This window comes from Gadus macrocephalus, chromosome 20 (genome assembly GCF_031168955.1).
Source record: "Gadus macrocephalus chromosome 20, ASM3116895v1".
Lineage (NCBI taxonomy): Eukaryota > Metazoa > Chordata > Actinopteri > Gadiformes > Gadidae > Gadus > Gadus macrocephalus.
Window position 1 is genome coordinate 8575470 of NC_082401.1, and position 24157 is coordinate 8599626.

The 24157-nt window shown below is 42.9% G+C and overlaps 1 protein-coding gene across 2 annotated transcripts; it reads left to right on the plus strand.

The window, feature by feature from the left end:
* Nucleotides 1-130: 130 nt before the first annotated feature.
* On the plus strand, nucleotides 131-18227 carry lss (lanosterol synthase (2,3-oxidosqualene-lanosterol cyclase)). 2 transcript variants are annotated; one of them, XM_060040619.1, is made up of 22 exons: nucleotides 131-290; nucleotides 656-824; nucleotides 3228-3366; nucleotides 3784-3892; nucleotides 4357-4478; nucleotides 4621-4717; nucleotides 5906-6041; nucleotides 6504-6612; nucleotides 7009-7127; nucleotides 7613-7710; nucleotides 7979-8006; nucleotides 8105-8161; nucleotides 8558-8629; nucleotides 9020-9070; nucleotides 11081-11230; nucleotides 12938-13034; nucleotides 13655-13760; nucleotides 13985-14050; nucleotides 14682-14762; nucleotides 15040-15210; nucleotides 17534-17612; nucleotides 17803-18227. In XM_060040619.1, the coding sequence occupies exons 1-22, from the start codon at nucleotides 277-279 to the stop codon at nucleotides 17938-17940; spliced, it is 2208 nt and encodes a 735-aa protein (XP_059896602.1). In that variant the 5' UTR covers nucleotides 131-276; the 3' UTR covers nucleotides 17941-18227. The 2 variants fall into 2 exon arrangements, 1 of the variants encoding a protein (XP_059896602.1); XR_009523495.1 differs by lacking the exons at nucleotides 15040-15210; nucleotides 17534-17612; nucleotides 17803-18227 and having other exon boundaries at nucleotides 13985-14208; nucleotides 14682-14698.
* Nucleotides 18228-24157: the final 5930 nt, after the last annotated feature.

Genomic DNA, 24157 nt, shown 5'->3' on the forward strand with positions numbered 1-24157 from the left:
AGGGTTATCAGAAAGACCCACCCCTTTCTCCGCCCGGCAGGTTCGTGATTGGCTAGCTAAGTCTCTGCTCATATCTTTCCACTGACAACCAAATCGGAAGGCACTGCATTGCGAAGAGGGAAACGTAGTCCTAAATAATGTCCATGCAATGATTTACTCTCCAAAAAAAACTACATTACGCATTCAGTTCTATCGTGGGGGCCGACTCAACCAGGTGGTAAACTAGAAACCTATTCGTCTGACAGGGTATCTATTCAAAATCCTACTGCTCACAACATGACTGAAGGGACGTAAGTATTGTTTTGTTTTTCGTTTAATCAAACTGTTGTATACGTTAGTGTTTGAACGTTCTTACGTCTCTGCCATAAAAAGTTGACAAAAGACTCAAAGTAGGGCTATTAAGGAATTGGCTGCACGAGATGTTATCCTACTTTTGCGTGCTGTTCATGTTGCTGAAAATGAATCTTTGCGATGCTACCCAAAATACGCTCTTTTAAATAGAATTGCAACTTGGGTAGTACAAGTGTTTATTGTATGATTATGATTAAATAGAGCTCTTCTAGGTACTGAAAGACATGAACTTTCTACTCACTGACCACTCACATCACCAAAAACCCGGTTCACTGCCTGTGCCCCCATCCTTCTCCTATGCCAGGCATCTGCGGCGGCGAGGGGGGCCCTACAAGACGGAGGCAGCGACCGACCTGAGCCGCTGGAGACTGGCCAACGTGGAGGGGAGGCAGACCTGGCGCTATGTGGAAGACCACCAGACCCCGGACAGAGAACAGACCATGTTAGAGGCACACTCTCTCGGCCTGGACACGGTAAACTTTCTTCTGTCAATTATCTAATTTTATATCAAGGTGGTAGCTCGTCGTGATGTCATATCGAGAGTTAAGGTTAAATATGTAAAAACAGTTTAATAAAGTGAACTGGAATATAGTCTTATCTAATCGTTGAGTGACCCCCAACAACAATAATATAAGAAATAAAAAATAACAAGTTGCAGGTCAGTTTCTGAGATGGAAATTACATGAGGGCTTACTTGTAACTGTTCCAAATGCACTGTTGACCTTTATACAACGGGGGGCCTAAATCCAGCGATCTGATTGGTTCCTAACTGTTGTATAATAAGCGTATACATAACTGCTATAGAGTGGCGAAGTCACGCCTCTTCCGGTAGGGCTCATGGGACCTATGAGATCGAAAAATATGAATGGGTGTCAATGGAGAGAAAATAATTATTTTCTGGTCCCAGTCTTTATATGCCCTGGATTACACATATGTTGTTTGTGGATTTAAATGATAATTTTTCATGCAAAGAAAACTAAAAATGTTCGTGAAGAAGTTTGATAATTTTAGGTTTTATGTGAGGCCGCTTTGTGAACTACAGCTCTTCGCTGCTCTCGACGCATATGATATACGTCACCACACCCGCCCTTGGAACTCGGCACAGAGATGGCGATCTCTCTGCCCCACTTCACCGCTTTTTCCAAGGGGAGGATAAAAGCATCGAAAGAGGTGAAAACCATTATAAGTCGGGGCACGTGCAGAGTTTCAGTTATGCCGATGGGAAGATTGTCGGTCTTCTCCACGCCAGTCGCAGGGAGCGTGACGTCACATACGAGCCGTGTAGTCTTTCTCGTTGTGTTTTCTCTACAGCCTTTATCTGAACAATTGCACAATAAACGGTTGAACTCTTTGCATGAAAAATTATCCTTTAAATCCACAAACAACATATGTGTAATCCAGGGCATATAAAGACCGGGACCAGAAAATAATTATTTTCTCTCCATTGACACCCATTCATATTTTTCGATCTCATAGGTCCCATGAGCCCTACCGGAAGGGGCGTGACTTCGCCACTCTATGACGCCCGATCATTTTGTGAAAGTATCACTCCGCGCCTTGAAGTGGAAACCGTTACAACCGTTCTCTCGGAGGGACGCTAAAGTGTGTTGCATAGCGACCGTCATGCATTTTGAAGGCAGCCAGGAGGGACTACTTTTTGGTAGTCTTTAATAAAACGGCTACTTTGACTTTCTTGGTTTCTTTTTAAATGTAGTGTGTCTATGACTTTCGTTTCGCCATAACAGTAACCGTTGTAGAAAAACAATAGATCACTTCAGTCAGTGGCATGTGCTCATCATACCACTGTGAAGGGGGTCGCCGGCCCTCCGCTGCGCGTCGGGGCCGGACAACGCCCCTTAACAGTGGTATAATGAGCACATACCACAGCCTGGCGTGATCTATTGCTTAAGTATAACGCTAGAACACCCAAACGTCACCACCGAGTACCCCCTAAAAACAACAAGATGAGTAACAAAACAAACAGCTACCTGCAGCCAAAGCATATAACAGGCTTCACCGACCACAGGATCCTGGCTGATATCTGTATAACCAACTGGCCGCAGTGGTGGTTTAGCAGTTGTATACAAGAACAACATGACCTTGTTTGCTTGGTTCATTCTCCTCCTTTTGATCGCTATGTTTCATGTTTAACGGTCAAGGTTTCCCAAGAACATGATTTAGTCCTGATTTTGGGTGACACGTGGATGTCTCTCCAACTGGCTGAGGACCTTTTAGTCAGACATGAGACATGAGTCAAAGAGGAAAGAGCAAAATATACTTCAGGTATCTTTTCCAAACATAGCCACAACCCCAGATTCCCGTTCAATACTACGAACACAGTTATAAACCCCTAATGTCTCTTCTTTAAATCATCCACTTATCTCATGCAAGTAGTTAAACAAAGTTTTACAAGCTAAGTAATGGATGTTAGATCCAACATCTCAAATATGGATTGATGCCTCAGAACAATCAGACTTTTAAAGTAGTGTTTCTTTATCTCTGGAACAGTCCAATCCTGCTTTCAGACCACTATAGTTCAGCCGCTTATAAAGGAGGTCTGGATTATAGTTCATCATAGGTCTCGATTGTTAAATAACCAGGGTTAACCAATTATCTTCTCCAGGCTGCAGAGGGTGTAAGCTGCTCACTTTTAATTATGCTATAGACTTTCAACACAGTCGATCACAACATGTTGATTGGCCGTTTGAGAGACTTGGTTGGAATTTCTGGATTGGCGCCTAAATCAGCGATAAAACCAGAACTAAAAACAGCAACCAAATCTCTCCAATCGTTGCAGCACTACATTGGCTCCACAAAATGCTGTTGAAAATCCAGAAAACCGTAAACTTGAGAGCTGTTTGTTGCCGTGCCAACAGAGTGGGTTTGTGAGGGCGTCGCCGGCGGTCCACACGGCGGTGGACGCGGCCCTGAAGGGGATGGGCTTCTACAGCCTGCTGCAGGCGGAGGACGGCCACTGGGCCGGGGACTATGGGGGGCCCCTCTTCCTGCTGCCAGGTATAACACGCGAACCCGGGGGTCTTCACTGTTCTGCAGGGGTAGCATGATGAGTGATGTTATATGAGTGAGGGTGATCTGTGTGTGTGTGTGTGTGTGTGTGTGTGTGTGTGTGTGTGTGTGTGTGTGTGTGTGTGTGTGTGTGTGTGTGTGTGTGTGTGTGTGTCATTGCCTTTTGTGTTTGAGTGTGTGTGTGTGTGTGTGTGTTTGTCTGTTTGTGTGTGTGTGTGTGTGTGTGTGTCGTTGCCTGTTATGTGTGTGTGCGTGTGTGTGTGTGTGTCGTTGCTTGCATGCCTGTGTGACTGTGTGTGTGTGTGTGTGTGTGCGTTTGTTTGTGTGTGTATGTGTGTGTGTATGTCATTGCCTGATTGAGTGTGCGTGTGTGTTTCATTGCCCATGTGTGCGTGTGTGCTGCAGGTCTGCTGATCACCTGCCACGTGGCTCAGATCCCGCTGGCCGAGGCCTGGAGGAAGGAGATGGTGCGGTACCTCCGCTCGGTGCAGCTCCCTGACGGAGGCTGGGGCCTGTATGTGTTCCTCCATCTCTACACCATGTACCTGGAACGACACACGCGTGGTCAGGCATAGCAATCAAGTTGCATTACCTGACCATGTTGGATGTTGAAAAGTTGAAACCTGTAATAAGCAGATTCATTTCATTTCATGTGTTCCTTATTTAGAAAGATTGAGGGAGGTATATACAAGCTCTATGAAGCTATGATTATTATTTTGAAAAGGAAAGTTGAAGTCGGGGACGTCTTTGAATACTGTGTTAGTGGCCCACTAATACCTATATTAAAGCATCCATAAAATAGCATGTCATGGCACCTTTAAGACATTTAGGTAAATTGAGCATTGAAATGTTTTTATTTATAACGGGGGAAGAGGTTTAAATAAAACGTAATGTTATACTTGGAAGCTGATCGTAATGCTCTTTATATGTTCATAACAAAATATATGCTTATGTTTTGTCTTGTGTTTTCTTGTGTAGCCATATTGAAGACAAGTCGACCGTGTTTGGCACTGCTCTGAGCTACACTTCACTGAGGATTCTGGGAGTTCAGCCCGATGACCCAGATATGGTTAGGGCTCGGAACAACCTGCACAGCAAAGGTCAGAGGATAACCCTTGAATTTTATTTCTACATATTTCTAACATATCTGTTTTTTAAGCAATTCTGCTCAACTTTAAAAATAAAAGCAAAATAAAAAAGCATACTACATTGCCTGTGTATGTGTTACCGTGTTGTACACAGGCGGTGCTGCAGGGATTCCTTCCTGGGGTAAGTTCTGGTTGGCCATCCTAAATGTCTACAGCTGGGAGGGCATGAACACTCTGCTGCCAGAGATGTGGTGAGTTGATGAAGAAAACACTCTGGCTGCACCCTTTACTAAACCCTGTTCTACACCCTATTCTACTAAACCCTGCTTTACACCCTATTCTACTAAACCCTGTTCTACACCCTATTCTACTAAACCCTGTTATAGACCCTATTCTACTAAACCCCGTTATAGACCCTATTCTACTAAACCCCGTTATAGACCCTATTCTACTCAACCCCGTTCTACACTCTGTTCCACTAAACCCTGTTCTGCACCCTATTCTACTAAACCCTGTTATATACCCTATTATACTAAACCCCGTTATAGACCCTATTCTACTAAACCCTGTTATATACCCTATTATACTAAACCCTGTTATAGACCCTATTCTACTCAACCCCGTTCTACACTCTATTCCACTAAACCCTGTTCTGCACCCTATTCCACTAAACCCTGTTATAGACCCTATTCTACTAATCCCCATTCTACACCCTATTCTACTAAACCCTGTTTTACAGCCTATTCTTCTACTTTCTATTCTACTACATCCGGTTCTACACCCTTTTCTTCTACTCCCTATTCTACTACACCCGGTTCTACACCCTATTCTCTACTCCCTATTATACTACACCCGGTTCTACACCCAATTCTCCACTCCCTATTCTACTACACCCGGTTCTACACCCTATTCTCCATTCCCTATTCTGCTACACCAGGTTCTACACCCTATTCAACAACCTATTCCACTCAACCCTGACTGCACCCAATTACATTGAGCCCTGTTCTACAACCTATTATACCAAATCCTATTCCTCCAGTTCTCTAGTCGAGTCATTGCATAGAATAATAAAATAAGGGCTTTTCAGTTATTAGTACCAAAATGGACCGAACAGTGTAAATTAAGCAAAAGAAAATAATTAAGAGTGTAATAGCAGCAATATTTGAGCCTATACATCAATGTTCATATGATATTTTGTGACTATTAGTACAAACAAGCATATCTATATCTATATCTATATATATATCTATATATATATATATATATATATATATATATATATATATATATCATTACATAATACTGACAGTGAAACAAAAGTGTATTTGCTAAACATATAAATGTAAAAAAAAACTAAAGTAATCAAATCAAATATAGGCCTAAAAATTTAAATACACCAGAATAAATTGCTTATGGAGGATATTACATGTGTGTGTCAGGCTGTTCCCCACTTGGATGCCGGCCCACCCCTCCACACTGTGGTGTCACTGCCGGCAGGTCTACCTGCCCATGAGCTACTGCTACGCCGTCCGTCTGGCGGCCAAGGAGGACCCTTTGGTGCTCAGCCTCCGACAGGTGGGTGCTGGTAGTTTCCATGACCGAACTACAGGAGGCGCCAAACTCAAGGAATTAATGCCTTTACTTACTTTATGCAATCAGTTGACTTTCTGCAAATAATCCACATGACCAAAGGCTACCTGTGTTGAGTAATATATTCAAAAGAATGATGAAACATGATAAGCAGGGTTAAGATAAAGATTGAAAATAAGACCTGCAAAGTTAGCAGGTTTTTAAAAAACCTTATCCTAGAATTGAAAAGCAATACATTGGCTATTAATTATATAATTCTATGGAAATAATTTTGTCCTTAATCAATGAACAATGGAAACTTAAATCTTTCTATTTGTTCCTTCCTTTTTGTTGAAGAAGCACTGCAGGATTTAACCTAGCATTAGAATGGATAAGTGGTTAAACCCAGGTTAGGGTTATGAACCTCTGGGTTAAAGTTGAACTCTCTCTGTGTCTCTGTGTCCTCAGGAGCTGTACGTCCAGGACTATGAAAGCATCAGCTGGCCGGCCCAGAGGAACAACGTAGCAGCCTGTGACATGTACACGCCCCACAGCCGCCTGCTCGACTTTGCCTATAGTACGCAGCTCCCCTCTGACCTCTGACCTCTGTTGCATCCCTCATATGCAGCAGTAGTAACACAGCTTAAAGGGTCCCCGGTTCGAATCCTGCGGTCCTATCACTTCTTTGCTATTCACCCTCGTTTTGCACCAACATTCCTGTCTATCTTCACTCTCTTGTCCATAAAGGAACAAAAGCCCACACAAAATCTATGAATCAATGAATAATTATCAGATGCAAGCAAATGAGGAAACACTACATCCTCCCACATCAGGACGCAGGGACGCTAATGTCTCCACGTATGTCTATGCTAAGGTAACAGCTCCTCTAGTCTCAGCTCCAGAACGCTGGCCCGTGTCTGGGTCCGCTGCTGGTGTGTGTGTGTGTGTGGTTCTAACCGGCGTGTCTCCCCAGTGTTCATGAACGTGTATGAAGCCCACCACAGCACGGGTCTGAGGGGCAAGGCCGTGAAGGAGCTGTACGAACACATCCAAGCAGACGACCGCTTCACCAAGTCCATCAGCATCGGCCCGGTGAGACAGAGGGGTTCCACCTGTTCTCCTCTCCCCGCCGTTACGTCAATGTACTCTGACTAAATGTCACAAAATGTGTCTACTTTAAATCTGAAATTGGTTACACTGACTGTGAGGTGTCAAATGACCTTAAGCTACAATCACAACTGCAAGATAGATAGATAGATAGATAGATAGAGCGATAGATAGAGCGATATATACTTTATTAATACTGAATGAAATAAAGGAAAACGAAATCTACTTATAGCCTTCTGCCAAGCAGTATCCATAAGGTATCCATTAGATTGTCCACCAGTAGGAGGCAGTATAGTGAAATGGTTAGGGCGTTTAGTCACATTGGGACCCAGATGAAAAGTTCTGGGTTCAAACCCCAATGATGCTCTAACCCCTACCTGTACATGTAAGGGGGTGGATCACCTACTGAATGACTAAGTGGCAAATAGATTGCACGAGCATGAAGCCCTTTGCTGGTCTCCGGTCCCCAGATCTCCAAGACCATCAACATGCTGGTGCGCTGGCACGTGGACGGACCCTCCTCCCCCGCCTTCCAGGAGCATGTGTCCAGGATCCCAGACTACCTCTGGTCAGCCCTCCCGCCTCCTCTAGTCCCCCCTGCATAGAGTCTGGTGTTCATCCAGTCTCCTCATAGACTCTAGTCTTCTAGTCTTAGTCATTTAGTCTAGTCTCAGAACTCGGTCCCGCTGATGCTAACCATGCTATGATTGTCAAAATGTTTATTTATAAAAGTCTAATTAAACATCCAATGGTATAAAAAGTGTAAGACATGTTTTTACCTCTATATAAACAGAACTGGATGACCTAACATGATCTTCTTTTGCGGCCATCTCTAGGCTAGGATTGGATGGCATGAAAATGCAGGTGCGTTTGGAAATCTGTCACAGCTTACAACCGTACAGAGCTATGAACACATATGTTATCATAGTTAAGTTGTGTTAAGTGTGTGTTGTCTGACGCAGGGGACCAACGGATCCCAGCTGTGGGACACCTGCTTCGCTGTGCAGGCCTACCTGGAGGTGACGTCTTCCTGCTATAAGTTGAACATTCACTATCAAATCAACTTGATATCTCCTTTTTTAATTAAATGTTCTGCGTGAATGTTATCTTCCATCTTATACATTTATTTGATCTAAACTTTCACATCGTCCTTTATTTTGCATACTTTGTAATCATTTCTATCTTCCTTTCCCTTTTAATTCGTTTTTTGGAGTCCCTGTTTAAACTGTTTGTTTAAACAAACGTATCTTTAAGTTTATATTGTCGTTTCCTGACACTTTGTATTTCCTGAAGTGCGACAAAAAGTCCTGGGATACAAATTCCTTGTTTAAATTAAATTTGATTACGATGTATGTGTAAGCTCAAGGAAATTATTCACATTTTCTTTACTTTTCTTTCTATATCGGGCCCTTCAGGCAGGTGGTCAGGACAATCCTAAACTGGCTAAATGTCTTCAACAAGCTCATCAGTTCCTCACCTTTACACAGGTAATACCACAGTGTGGTCATTATTTGGTCATCACCATTTCCAAAAGACTATGACGATATCCTAGCTAGTTTTGAAACAATAATAACATTTTAAATATGAGTCGTCGTCATCGTCGTTCGTGTGTGTAATTTCCTTTAGAATTATCACACAGGGATTGCTACAGGGATCGAGCTGAGAACCTCTACGTGGTGATCCTAGTAACGACTCATAGTCGGCTAATCTCAGCAACTCAATTTCCAGAAGGAAACAATGCATACTAAATATGAGTGTAAAGATGAGACAATGTTATTTATTTATTTATTTGTAAAGGATGAGAAAATTTGATGAGCTAATTTTGATAAGCCTTTTCAGATCTTCCAGCATATAAACCGGTTGTTTCCCTCCAATAGATCCCAGAGGACCCTCCAGAATACCAGAAGTACTACAGACAGATGAACAAGGTGAGAGAGAGAGAGAGAGAGAGAGAGAGAGAGAGAGAGAGAGAGAGAGAGAGAGAGAGAGAGAGAGAGAGAGAGAGAGAGAGAGAGAGAGAGAGAGAGAGAGAGAGAGAGAGAGAGAGAGAGAGAGAGAGAGAGAGAGATACACAACAGTTATTCACTACGTCTCTGTTTATTGAGAGAGGGACTGCCTGTCTGTCTGTGCATGCAGGTACGTGTGGGATGAGCTAGCATCTCCAACATAGATTGTAATCGTACATGGTCCATAGCTCATCTGTGAATCACTGTGAAATACGGTTATTATCCACGTACTAGGGGTGTGACGATACACTCAGCTCACGAGACGAGACGAGACACGATATTGGGTTCACGAGAACGAGACGAGACGAGATTTTAAGAAAACTACAATGACAAAATATATGACAAACAGACTTTTATTTAACCAAGTCGCGCATGCATTTTGAAATGTTTTATTATAACTCTGTACATGCATGAAATTGAAACTAAAACAAAAATGTATAAAAGTTAAATTAAATTAAATAATTCTCTTTTTTTCAAGTGCAAACAATATTATGTGCAAAACCAAATCAAAGTACCCAAAATGTACTTTGATTAAATGTATTCGTTTTCGCGGTTATTCAGCCTCTTCTTCTCCTCCGGAAAAACACGACCGCATTGCATTGTGGTATACCGGAGTAACATGTAGGCTACATCGTATGTACACTCACATTTTGGGTATTTTAAGTGCACTATATAGTGCATGAAATTAACCACTGAGAATTCGAACACCACTACAAAATGGCGAGCACCCTCTATAGTACACTATATCCGTGATAGGGAACGATTTCGAACATAGCTTATGGCTGCTTTCGATGCTTCCCCTGCTTCTTCTCCTTCTCCTCCTCTACTTTTCCTTCTCCTTCTTTAGGTTCTGGCAGGCTAGATGTAGCAAAGGCGCATTACTGCCCCCACAGGCGACAAATAGAAGTTTGGATAAATCACAAATCTCGCGAGACCGATTTTTAACGCGACGGGTAATATCGTTGAGTTTAATCTCGCGAGATCTCGTGGCACGAGATCTCGTCACACCCCTACCACGTACCCTTACTCAGAATTTACACCAAAGGAGAGAGAGAGGCGTGAGCGTAAATTAGCCAGGCGTATCAATTTACACCGCAGGCAGGAGAGAGACGCGAGCGTAACGTAGGCGTATGAATTTACACCGCCGCAGTTTATTTGACTATGTTTTCAAGATTCTAGAACGCCCCAGCACTTTTGGTTTAAGCCATATTTTTGCTTGTGAGTGAAAATTATTAGCCAGTTGATCAACTTTAACTATCAGCTGATCGCGTGCCTGTAAACTAAACAGAGAGGCATGGTGGGATTCACGTAACCATGACAACAACTGTATATCAAAATCATGTCAGTGTGGAACGTCGATGCGATATTATGTAAACGATATGAAAACGATATTGTGGACGGAGATCGTTTTCATTGCGAATGTGCGATTTTATATTTGCCTGTCATAACCGAGACCCCATAACAGACGCTTCAGAAACGCTTGAAAAAAAAGTAAAGCGTAAAATTAAGCTTTGGTTGGCCGTGAGACGGGCCGAGAGCGCTGCCGTTGTAAATCAGTGCACTAGTTACAATGGACTTCTTTCTCTAGCTGATGTCGGACGCCTGACAGCCGATTAAAAAACGTGTCTAAAACGGCTCTGGTGTAAATTGGTCTTTAGTCAGACGGACCACACCGTTTTCTTTTTCAATCAACTCATGCTCTCAGAAGAACTCCATTTGACCGAGTTAGCATTCCGAAATCAATGATAGCGTAGGTTCCATTACGCAGAATTCCATCTTCTTGAAAGTTAACATATTTCAGCGATCTCTCTATTTCTCTCTATGAGAACAAAAAAAAAACGCAACAAACACAATTGACTCATGCTAACGCTCCAGACATTTCAGTGTACCGTGGCCTTTTCTCTCCCCCACCTCCCTCTCCTCCCCCAACAGGGCGGGTTCCCCTTCAGCACGCGGGACTGTGGCTGGATCGTGGCTGACTGCACGGCGGAGGGCCTGAAGTCCCTCATGCTGCTCCACGAGCTGTGCCCCTCCATCGAGCCCCCTGTCCCCCCAAAGAGGCTCTACCAGGCCGTCAACGTGGTGAGCATTGAGCAAAGCTGGGGGGATCGGAAAGATTTGAGATTCAATCTATTATGTTCATAAAGTATTGATGCTCAGATCAGAGTATCACTGTAGGATTAAGGAAACGTTTAGTTTCTCAACTGAAATGTTGCACACAGGGATTTAAAATGACAATGAATGATAAACTTAGTTGAGCTCAAAGTTAGTAAAACACATTAAAAATACAGCAACATTTAGACCCTGAATTTTTTAGTGCATCCAAGCAGTTACATTCAGCACTCGAGTTGAGGGGGGATGGCATCCCCCTTTGGAATTAAAATGAGCAAAATCATCCCACTTCTGAAACAGCCATCCCCCCTTCCCATCCCCTGTTATTTTATCAATTAATGTGGAAATATTACCGCTATTTCATTATTGCGGTTTCCTTTTTCACTTCGGCGCAATGTATGGTTGCCGCGGTGTGGACATTTTCACACCGAGTAATACAATCGTGTCAAAACAGGTATTACAGAGTACAAACTTTGTACTCTTTGAAACTAGATCAACCGCCATCTTCTCCGTCAACTCTCCTTTCACACTCGGTGACAGCGTCTGGCAGCGCGCCAATTCTCGGTGACAGCGTCTTATAACGTTCTTTATACAACGGGGGACCTAAATCCAGCGATCTGATTGGTTCCCATTTGTTGTATAATGAGCGTATACATAACTGCTATGACGCCCGATCATTTTGTGAAAGTTTGCATATCACTCCGCGCCTGGAAGTAGAAACTGTTACAAAGTAAAACATATGTTGGATGATGGAGAGGGCAGGGACGCTGGAAGTAATTCACAGTTGGGGGGGCTGAGAAACGTTCCGATAACCGGGGGGGGTGGGGGGGGGGGGAGTTTAATTTTTTTTGTACTGCTTGTGATATCTATATGTTTGAGTTATGTCAATAAAATGACAATAGTATAATAATAGTCTGATATATTTATGTATTTATTTCCACGGGGGTTTTTGCATTTCACATTCAGCCTCTCGCCACCAGGGGGGGCTGCAGCCCCCCCAGCCCCCCCACTTCCAGCGTCCCTGGGAGAGGGTGTAAATGTTGTTACTCCGGGAGTGAGCAAGGCGATGGAGAGACTAACGAAAGCTTAGGCACACGGCGAGTGAACTGCTCCATGGGATAAATTGCCGGCGAACCGCTCTATCGGAGCCTTCTCTCGGAGGGACGCTAAAGTGTGTTGCATAGCGACCGTCGATGCATAGCGGAAGCCAGGAGGGACTACTTTTTTGTATTCTTTAATAAAACGGCTATTTTGACTTTCTTGGTTTCGTTTTAAATGTAGTGTTTCTATGACTTTCGTTTCGCCGTAACACTCACCGTTGTATAAAAGCAATAGATCACTTCAGTCAGTGGCATGTGCTCATTATACCACTGTGAAGGGGGTCGCCGGCCCTCCGCTGCGCGTCGGGGCCGGACAACGCCCCTTAACAGTGGTATAATGAGAACATACCACAGCCTGGCGTGATCTATTGCTTAAATATATAATAGTATAATATAATTTTATAGATAATATCACAGCCAAAAGCTCTGTGCGCCTCCGGATGGCCGTAGCGCGGGGAGCTCTCGTAGGGATTGGGCTTTGCGTGGTTTGTTTACCGGTGTTGCTATGGTTACCGGTCTTGTACCGGTCTACTCCTCTCCCGGTGAACTCTTATTGAACTATTCTCTCCTCTCCTAGCTCCTCAGCATGAGGAACTCAGACGGAGGTTTTGCAACTTATGAGACCAAACGAGGAGGGAAACTTCTGGAGCTGCTGAACCCATCTGAGGTTTTTGGTGGGTCTAAAGTCGGCCTGTAAAGTCAATGGAGAAAAATACACTGGAGACACTTATGGTCATTGCTGAGCAACTCTTCTCTAGTAGACAATTGTATTAATGATAATAAAAATATATAATTTGTTAATATTATAAAATTATATTCGTATAATGCATTCTAGATGCATGAAGACATAAATTTAGCATTGAATGAGATTAAGTGCTGTACAATTCAACTATCTAGTTATAAAACAAACAAACAGATAACAACAAACAAATGCAAGCACAAAAAGGGACAATAAGATAATAATACAATATTTATGGAAATAACACGAGAGAATAGAAATGAGTTTTTAGGAGGGATTTGAAGATGGGCACTGAAAGGGCTAGCCTGACATGAAGAGGGAGTTTGTTTCACAGTTAGAGAGATTAAGAGAAATTTAAAACATTTAAAAACTTAAATGTCATATCAACATAATCACCAACCTGAAATTTTAAGATGACTAGAGTGGACTTGGGAGATTTGATCAATTGTGGGGCACACAGAGGTTGCTTAACCCTATGCTGACAAAATATTTCTGCCCTTCCTACCAATTGCCCTTATTTGGTGTTTCCCTTCCTGATGACTTCTCTCTTCTCAGGTGACATCATGATCGACTATACATACGTAGAATGCACATCAGCTGTCATGCAAGCTCTCAGACACTTCCAGAAGGTCTACCCTGAGCACCGTACACAGGAAATAAGGTGCATACACACACTCACATACACACTGGCGCGAGCGCACATGCCAGCAAAACTCCACACACACCCACAGTCACACACACACACACACACACACACACACACACACACACACACACACACACACACACACACACACACACACACACACACACACACACACACACACACACACACACACACACACACACTTGATGTGTGTTCATGGCTTGACTGTCCTTTTTCAGGTCCACTCTGAGGGGAGGACTGGAATACTGCAGGAGGCTGCAGAGAGGCGACGGCTCCTGGGAAGGGTGGGTTCAACATTTATTGATCAGTGTCTATTGATCTGTAATGTTTATTGATCATATATTATACAGGAGCTGTAGTCAACAATGTTGATTTTCTTCCTCTTTCTCGTCACTGTTCAGTCTTTGTCTGCCTTTTCGCCCAACACTTTTATTCTAAACAGGTGATATTTTTCATAATTAAATAATAAAAACGTTACATGTAAGTAATGAGCAGGTACCTGCCAGTCCTTAAAGGTCCCATGACATGCCACCAGGTGTGAGTGTGATCAGCCGTTACAAGCCGTTTTGTAAATCTTCCCCTTGACATCACAAGTGGGCCCATGACATCACAAGTGGGCGATAGATGAGCAACAGTTGCTACAGTCCACTGGGTAGGCTGGTAGACTAATCTATCCAGCACACATCTAGGTGGACATGCCCGCTTGTGATCTCATAAGGGGCAGATTTTCAGAACGTCTTGTAAGGCTAATCACACTCACACCTGGTGGCATGTCATGGGGCCTTTAATAACCTATCTATATCTGTATTCATTGGAACCCACTTTGGATAAAAGTGTCTGCTAAATGACACAAAACATAACACATAGCATTGAATAGAGTTGGAAAGGTCAGGTAATATGTGTGTTTTCCACCAGGTCTTGGGGGGTGTGCTTCACCTATGGGGCCTGGTTTGGATTGGAGGCCTTCGCCTGTATGGGCCATGTCTACCAGGACGAGTAAGTAACACCAAAAACTTACCTCAACAAACATAGACACTTGTTTTATATATCGGAACTATTTCAGTTTATAATTGCTTTTACTCCCCCTACCTCCCTTCATTCTCTCTCTCTCTCTCTCTCTCTCTCTCTCTCTCTCTCTCTCTCTCTCTCTCTCTCTCTCTCTCTCTCTCTCTCTCTCTCTCTCTCTCTCTCTCTCTCTCTCTCTCTCTCTCTCTCTCTCTCTCTCTCTCTCTCTCTCTCTCTCTCTCTCTCTCTCTCTCTCCAACCCCCCCAGGGTGGTCTGTGGGGAGGTGAGGAGGGGCTGTGACTTCCTGTTGCGGCGTCAGATGGAGGACGGGGGGTGGGGGGAGGACTTTGAGTCGTGCGAGCAGCGGTACTACGTCCAGAGCGCCAACTCCCAGATACACAACACCAGCTGGGCTCTGCTGGGACTGATGGCTGTCAGGTAGGGCTCCCTTAGCGCACACACACACACACGCATATATATCTCCCCTCCCTGAAGGACATATACATCTCCCGCTGCCTAAGCAGAGCGGAGAGAATCATAAAGGACAGCTCCCACCCTGGCTTTCACCTGTTTGACCTGATGCCCTCTGGCAGGCGCTATAGGTCCATCAGAACCAGGTCTTCACGGTTCAGAGACAGCTTCTTCCCTAAAGCTGTATCCACCCTGAACACACACATGCACTGACCCCCGACTGACTGACCCCCCCCTAACCTCCCACTGCTGTATTGTACTTTACTTTATTTTACTTTATTATTTATTTTACATTATTTACATTTCTATTTGGTATACTGTTGTTCTTGTTCTATTTATATATTATTTATTTTCTCGAATGCACCAATTGGGAAAGCTTACTAAAAATGTCGTTGTACTTCACTCGTGCAATGACAATAAAAGGCTTTCTATTCTATTCTATTCTATTCTATATGTATGTATGTGTAGGTATGCACCCATGCTAAAGTTGATTAAAAAATCATCTTTTGGAAATTGATCTTAATGCCTTAATTAAACAAATGAGGAAAATTCCAACCTGTTAGGCCACCAATTTTCTTTGTGAATGAATAATATATCGTAACTAAATAAATGTGCTTTATTAGAATACAGGGTGCATAAGTATAGGAACCCCTATGTTAGATTCCCATAGAAGCAGGCAGATTTCTATTTTTAAAGGCCATTTATTTCATGGATCGAGGATACTAGGCATCAGGTAAATTCACCTAGGCTTTTGGAATTAAAATAGCCCCACATCATCACATAGCCTTCACCATACCCAGAGATTGGAATGGTTTTTCATACAGGCTGATGTGAGAAAATCTGCCTGCCTTTATGGGTATTTAACATAGGGGTTCCTATACTTATGCACCCTTTATTTTAATGAAGAACATTTATTTATTTACGATACATTATTCATTCCCAAAGAAAATTGGTGGCCAAAAAGGTTGGATTTTTTATTCCTCTTTTTAGTCAACTTTAGCATGGGTGCATACACTTATTCTTACCACTGTATATAAGTATATATATATATATATATATATATATATATATATATATATATATATATACACACACACAACACACACACACACACACAAAACAATAATCTTTAGGACCCCGTCCCCTTGTCAATTCTACACTGTTTTCACAGGTGTTTCATCATAGGACAAACCCAGGTGTCCCTTTAAACACTAATTACAGGTGTGCTAATTTAAGCAACAGACCACAAGAGAAAGTGCTGTTACACAGTTGAACACATTTACCCCCCCGACCCCGCCCGCGCAGCGCTTGAAGCGCAGTTTGTGGATTCACACTCCCCCCATCGCCATGGTCTCTGGTGGAATGTGTGATTCCAATAAGTTAACAGCTTACGATCCTAATTGAAGGCTTATTAACGGTTATGAGAAACCTGCACATCGGAGTAAACATGTATAGTTAAAGAATCCCTGTGCTGTTATATATAAGCACTCATAGAACGCCTCTTGTCCAGTCCAATCAAATTAGCTGGTCGCATCTAACTGTTGTACAACGGTATGTACCAAGGCACGGTTCGTAGACAAGTGATGATAAGTCTACTATCTGGGCCCTGGTACATAAAGGAGCAGAACCATAATTTGTGTGATGAGTGACATCTGTGTTTGTTCTATGATAACCTATATCAGAAAGGTTTTGTAGTCATACAGGCCCTAATAGAATCTCCCAAAAATGGGTTTTAATTATTATGGATGTTTAGGATTAAGGATTTGAAGATTTAAGATTTGAAGATTTATGTATGTTTTGAAGTTTTTCATGTGAGGATTTAAAGACGTAAAATTAGGATTTAGGTTTTTAATATTTAAGATACCTTTCTGACGTGCAGGTACTTTTTCTGGAGAGGTGTATGCAAACTACGGCCGATGTGGGCTACACTGGGATGTAGAGTGAGAGAGCATACCTGTGATGCCTATTCTACCCAGATATGATCTAAATGCTGCCACATCTGGGTTTTCAGCAATTAATATCAGTGCGAACATGCTATTAATGTTGTCTGTCTTTTTTCCGTATGTTGACTTACTAATATATCACATATTTACACAAGCAAACTCTCACAAACACAAAGACACATGCTCGTCTTTTTTACATAGGCTATGCTGTTTTTGCTGCAAGGCATTTCGCATGAGATCGATCATGTGCGCATTATTCATGTTCAAGAAGTATGCCATCTAGTATTTTTAGAAATATACGAGATTGTGTTTACTTAGAAACTCATCAGCTGACCTCCTTTAACTAGGCACCCTGACAGACAGTCCATTGAGAGAGGAGTTAAGCTGTTGATTGACAGGCAGCTTCCCAATGGAGATTGGCCACAGGTATGCGCCCGTCTCTGTCTTCTCGTAGGCACTCTTTACATAAATAGTAAATACCAAATTTATCATTAGTGACCACATAGAATCAATGTTAATCTGCAATTGTAACAGTTGAGTACCGTATTACTCTTACTCTCACTCTCACTCTCACTCTCACTCTCTCTCGCTCTCTCTCTCTCTCCCCCCTCCCTAGGAGAACATCTCCGGTGTGTTCAACAAGAGCTGTGCCATCAGCTACACCTCCTACAGGAACGTTTTCCCCGTCTGGGCATTGGGTCGCTTCTCCGCCCTCTACCCCTCCAGCTCCCTAGCCGGGAAGGTCAAGCTGTGACCCCTGGTAGATAACCGACGACCCACCGACCAACAGCCACCAGCTGTCACAGCAGAAACGCCTAAAGGATGTGAAGTGAGTGCTGAAGTGGTGCCCTGGCTGTCACCGCAGGAGGGAACAGGCTACCATTGTTCGAACTGACAAGAATCACCTTGTTTCAGACTGAAGCTATACAGACCAATGCACTCAGATGTCTGTGTTTACATTCCATCCCCCGATGTGAAGGGATTAAGGACTACATTTAATTAATAAAATAAATAAATACATGGCAGTTTGCTGTGATCAGACATGCGCAGTAGGAGTGTGTTTTTTTCCTCTAATCTCCAATGGATTTTTTTGTTATCTTCAGCAGATGGAAAGAAATGTATGTGATGTGTGCTCATGGGCTAACAACACACTTCAGCTATTTTATTGTCGGTTGCACAGAACAAAAGAATCGGACTGGGCACGCACTGACAAGTCTTTATGACAAATGCTAGACAAAAATTAAAAGGAGCAGACTCGCCCCTCAAAGCACTTCCTGATGACAGATGAATGATCAATGCTACAGGGCGGTTGTCAGACTGAGGGGCACCTCACCTCGCACACGCGCATACCTCACCTGGTATGCCGTCTTGCCGGATTACACGGTATACGCCCCATACCATACGTTAGCAACCTAACATTTAAAAAAATATATGTTTGTATGACATACTACAATCAGAAACGATCATTACAAGAAGGGGCAGGGCCTTCAAGATGGAAAAACAGATTATATTGTGTCGACAATTTATATCGGACACTTCTGATGTCATGCTGGTTCTTAGTATAGAATAGATTTTCACATATGCCCCAACAACATATTTATTTGTTTTAACTATTAATTTTGAATGAATGAAAACAAAGAAATATATCCAAGGGGCAATTATTATTTTGATAAGATACGATTCACTATTTTGGAATTTCTAAGTCAATTGAATGCTATCTCTGTATATAACCCATCAATAAGCAACAGGGCCCGTGGGAGCGCCCAGGGGCCGATATGCCTGGGATTAGGGCCCTGGTGGGTGTATTGACCTTTCAAGACATTGCTGGCACATCAGCCTGTATGACTAATGGCGTCTTCCTTAAAATAACAGGCATAGTGATGTAAACTGGGAGGCAAACAATGTGCAAAATGTTGTTTACTTGGAAGTTAGGGAACCTAAACACACTTTCCTAACACCCCCACCGGGAAGTGGTCTTAGTGTGACTGTTGTTTTCCACTGGCAGCCACTCAATGATCTGATGGTCTCACAAATGAATTTAAACAGTTGTCATATTTGCCTTGAATGCCCGCGAGGTATTCACAGCCCCTGCACGGCCTGTGCCAGGGGCTGCCCTGCGAATCACAGGTGTATTCATTACTTCTGGACGCAACTATGCTCAGTCTTTATTCTTCACCAATGTTCTTTTTTTTTTTACTTCAATACCCCCCCCCCCCCAACACACACACGCGCACACACACACACACACACACACAAACAAAGACATACACACATCCAGAAAGAAACACACAGACACTTGTTTAATACTAGATGCATCTTATTTGTGAATTAGGGCCCCCTATAGGCGAAGCGGTACATTGCGCTTATGAGGAATTGAGGGAGGAAGGCGCGTTCATCGTCCTGGTGATATCGAGACGGCTCGCCAGTGATGGCGCTCACGCTTGCGTGTGTTCCCGACAGCGACCGTTCATGTGCGCTACGTTTGGATTCTAAAAGTTCTTCACAGCAGGGTTTTTTTCTCAGATAAAAACTACTCAGAACTAAACAGAACTTAGTAGGATCAGTTTCAAGTTTGCATGCCTTTATTTCCTTGATGCCTATCACCTACTATCCTATTGCTTTTATTTATGAGAAGCACATACAGTATTGCCACTGTATGGAAGGCAACACTTGCCCTTATCGAGAGCTTGTTTACTAGTACACAACGTTTACAACTGAGCAAAGTCGATGCCAACAGACGGTTACAACGTCAATCAATAGTAAAGTATATGATGGTTGATTCTTTTATATTGAGTAAAATGTTCATGTTCCGTCATGTTCATGCGCGTCACTAAACCATTTGGCCCGATTTGCCGAACGGAACTAGAATCATAAGAGCGTCATGAGGTGTCGTTCACGAGAACTTTCCGACGTCGTGAAAATGTTTCCCCATAATTTCCAGCGATGTGAACACACCATTACTCACTGTGATATCATTGAGTAAATCAATGAAGTCATTGAATGAGATATCGACGCCAAAATAAGACTGTCCAGAAAAAAAACATAGATGGACATTATGTGTCCATAATAATAATAATAATAATACATTTAATTTAGAGGCGCCTTTCAAGACACCCAAGGTCACCTTACAGAGCATATAGTCATCATTCAAAACTATGTAAAACAGACTAGGAATAAAAGGAAAACAGAGGTTAAACATGAATAATAATAATAATTAATAACACTCAAAGACGCCTAAAGTGAAGGGGGGACCTCACTAACCACCACCAATATGTAGCACCCACTTGGGTGATGCATGGCAGCCAATCGGCGCCAGAACGCTCACTACACACCAGCTTGAGGTGGAGAGTTAGGGATGAGGTGGAGAGTGAGGGAAAAGAACGTATTTAAACACTATCGACCATATTTAAACACTGTCGATCACATTTAAACAATAACGACCACATGTAAACACTATCGACCACATTTAAACACTATCGACCATATTTAAACACTATGGACCACATGTAAACCCTATCGACCACATGTAAACACTATCGCCCACATTTAAACACTATCACACACATTTAAACACTATGGACCACACGTAAACCCTATCGATCACATTTAAACACTATCGCCCACATTTAAACACTATCGCCCACATTTAAACACTATGGACCACATTTAAACACTATGGACCACATGTAAACCCTATCGACCACATGTAAACACTATCGACCACAATTAAACACTATCGACCACATTTAAACATGTAAACCCTATCGACCACATTTAAACACATGACGCAGTAATATTCAGCATACAGAATTGTAATCCATTGGGCTGGACGTGCTGATTGACAGTTTATTCACAGATACACTGTGAAACACAATATTATTAGTAGATATTCACAGTGTAGATGGACTGTGAATACCTAATAATAATATTAGGTTTTGTTTTCACTTCCCTAATCCAGATATAAACCAGTGGCATTTGAGCCATGACTTGTTCTCCTCGCTGTTATCCTTTCCACTGTGACATAATGATGCAGTTAGTGGTCATTTCACTGCAGAGAGATGCACATTTTGTATTCCTTACCAGGTTGTATGTTTAGGGCATGGAATGTTGGAGGACTCCGTGCTCGCCACTTAAAAAGGCGTGGAAGTCAGGAAGAGCTCTCCTATGGTGCCAGGGACCCCTCCTCTGCTTACCATTCATCTGTGTGTTTTTCTTGTCGTATGCGCGAGTGTTTTTTTTTTTATTGTGTGTTTGTGTGCACGCATTAAACTAAAGCAACTGGAATCTTATCTGATTGACATCTGAGGGGGAACGTGTGTTTTATTTCACTCAACAGGCAATGACAAAACTATTCAATGTCACTCCCTGCACGGTGAGATGGAAATGATAAATAGGTTATGGCCCGCAGAGGTGACACATGTGTTTGTTTTAGGCTTTGAGCTTGTGTCAAGATAAGAGCGCTTGTGTTCACCTCCCTGCCTCAGAATCACTTCAGTTCGTTCTCTCGGATCAGAAACTCTAAAGTGTGCTTCAACTCCTTGTGTGATTCATCTTTTGTATGAGAAGGGTGGTGGGTGAAATTACTTTGCCTGTTTCTCAGTTGATTTCTCTTCCTTTGTCGTTGTTTGCTGAAATGAACTATCGCTTTACCAAATCGCCACGTGTTTTTGCATGTGGCTCAAACAACCGATGTGTACACAGGAGCGGCACATTCCCTTCTGGCTTTCTCCTCCCCAGATCTCTGCATCAATTCATTCTTCGCTGTCTCTTAACTATTTTCACTCCTTCATCAAGTTGCCTAGCAATAGGATTCTCATGTGATTATCTCACAACGCTTATCTCTCAACTGCTTTATTATTTCTTTAATGTTGAAGGAGCAGAAAATCTACTACTTTAATAGTGGGCGTTCACAGTTTTGTAGGCCTCTATAAAATATAAATTACCCTTATATTTTCATGAAACGACTTTATTGTTTTCTTTATAAATTTCTATGGTAAAACCACATTTTTCAAGTGAAATGCATACTAAAGTCTAGAACGTTTGGCTAGTGTGACCACGCCATCCGTATTCCAGCACGGAACAGCCCCTTGGCCACGGCACACTTGGGAGAGGTGTGCCGTGGCCAAAGTACAGATGCTAATGAGATGACACGCGCACACGCGCGGATACGCAACGTGAGCTGGATGACAGTCCTTGCGCTTTCTTCGCCCTTCTTCCCCACAACATTCATTTTAAACAATGGCGGCAAGCGGTTCACGAGTGGGTTTACGTTGGTGCGATAGTGAAGTCGAGTGTTTACTTGAAATTTGGGCCGACGACAGCATTCATTCGTTGTTGTTCTCCATTGTTGTTATAGGCGAGGACGCTTGGTGATGACGTACTCTGGGAGCAGTGTGACCACGGGCCAGCGGGGGGAGTGGGGAGGGGGGGGAATCGTGCTGAATCTTCCTGCAGCACGGAACAGGCAAACGGCCCTAGTGTGAGTAGCCCCTCAAGGCAAGGGTGCTTGTGAGAGAGGAGGGGCCAAGGAAGCTACTATAAAAGGGTAGCATTTGATAGTAATTCCTCAGATCTACACTCCGACTCACAGTAAGTTCATCTCTGAAATGAAGTTTTACTGAAATGTTGTATTTGTTTGATTAACATGTGGTTCATAAAGGAAAGGCAGTATATCTTTTGTGAATTTTGTGAATGTATGTGATGCATTTATGAAAGTATATTATGTTTATTTATCGGTCTTTGACAGTGTTTAACTTCAAACTTCTGTATACCAAGTATACTGTTTAGGGCTTCTATAAACGTATTATACTGCTTATGCATTTTTAAATTTCAGGATTTGAACGACGCATATTGAAATGTGGGGTCAAAATCAAGGTAATAATAACCAAAAATGTATACCATTGAAGAATGTTGATATGATGATGAAAGCATGTTATCTTCTGTGGTGTTCTGTTGTTTACTGTCCAACAGGTACTTTACTTTACAGATACTTTTTTGTTTAATGCATTGTATGCTATTGCTGCTTTCTTGGTCTGGTCTCCCTTTTAAAATATGTGATAGACAGAGACCAACCTGCTTAAATGTAAAAAATGCAATAATCTTTCTTTGAAATATCCTCTAAAAAACATTGTCAACATTGGGATAAGGTTAATTGGTTAAACTCTGCAGCAGAGTCATTTAAATCTCAAGCAGGCCTCACATCTTACGGATGGGTGGGATTTGGAGTACGGAAAGGCAAGGGGGACGAGCAGTGTTTTGTTATTGGAAACTCATTTAGCCTGAAAGATTCTTGCATATTGCACCAAATGAATAGAGTATTAACATCTCTCCTGTATGTGAACAGGAAATCAGTGGCCCTCCGGCTGCGGGTCTCGACCGACCTGCCCTCCTCAACCATGTCCTCCTCAACCATGTCCTCCTCAACCATGCCCTCCTCAACCCTCCTGCTGCCAGCAGGGGTGCCAACATGGAGGCCATGGAGGGGGGTCTTGTGGAGGGCACGGGCATGACCATGGTCATGGTGGCCATGGACATGACCATGGTCATGGTGGCCATGGTCATGGACACGACCATGGACATGGAGGGCATGGTCATGGCGGGCATGGGCGTGGCGGGCATGGTCATGGCGGGCATGGGCGTGGCGGGCATGGTCATGGACACGGCCATGGCCAGGACCATGGTCACGGACACGGACACGGTCATGGGCATGGGGGCCGTCACAAGCATAAGTTTGGTCACAACCACTCCAATTGCCACAAGAAAGGAAGGAAAAGTCACGATGTAAGACATCATGGGGGCTTTTTTTTTCCCCCTTGTTTTTCATTTATATTCCAAAAATAAAAGTTTCGTTTTTGGAAATAATTACATTTTGTTCTTGTTAAAACTAAATTGATTCAGTCCCAGCATTTCGACTTCGGCAATGTTGGGTTGAGACAGCTTTCTTATCATCCATCATCACAGATAACAAACAG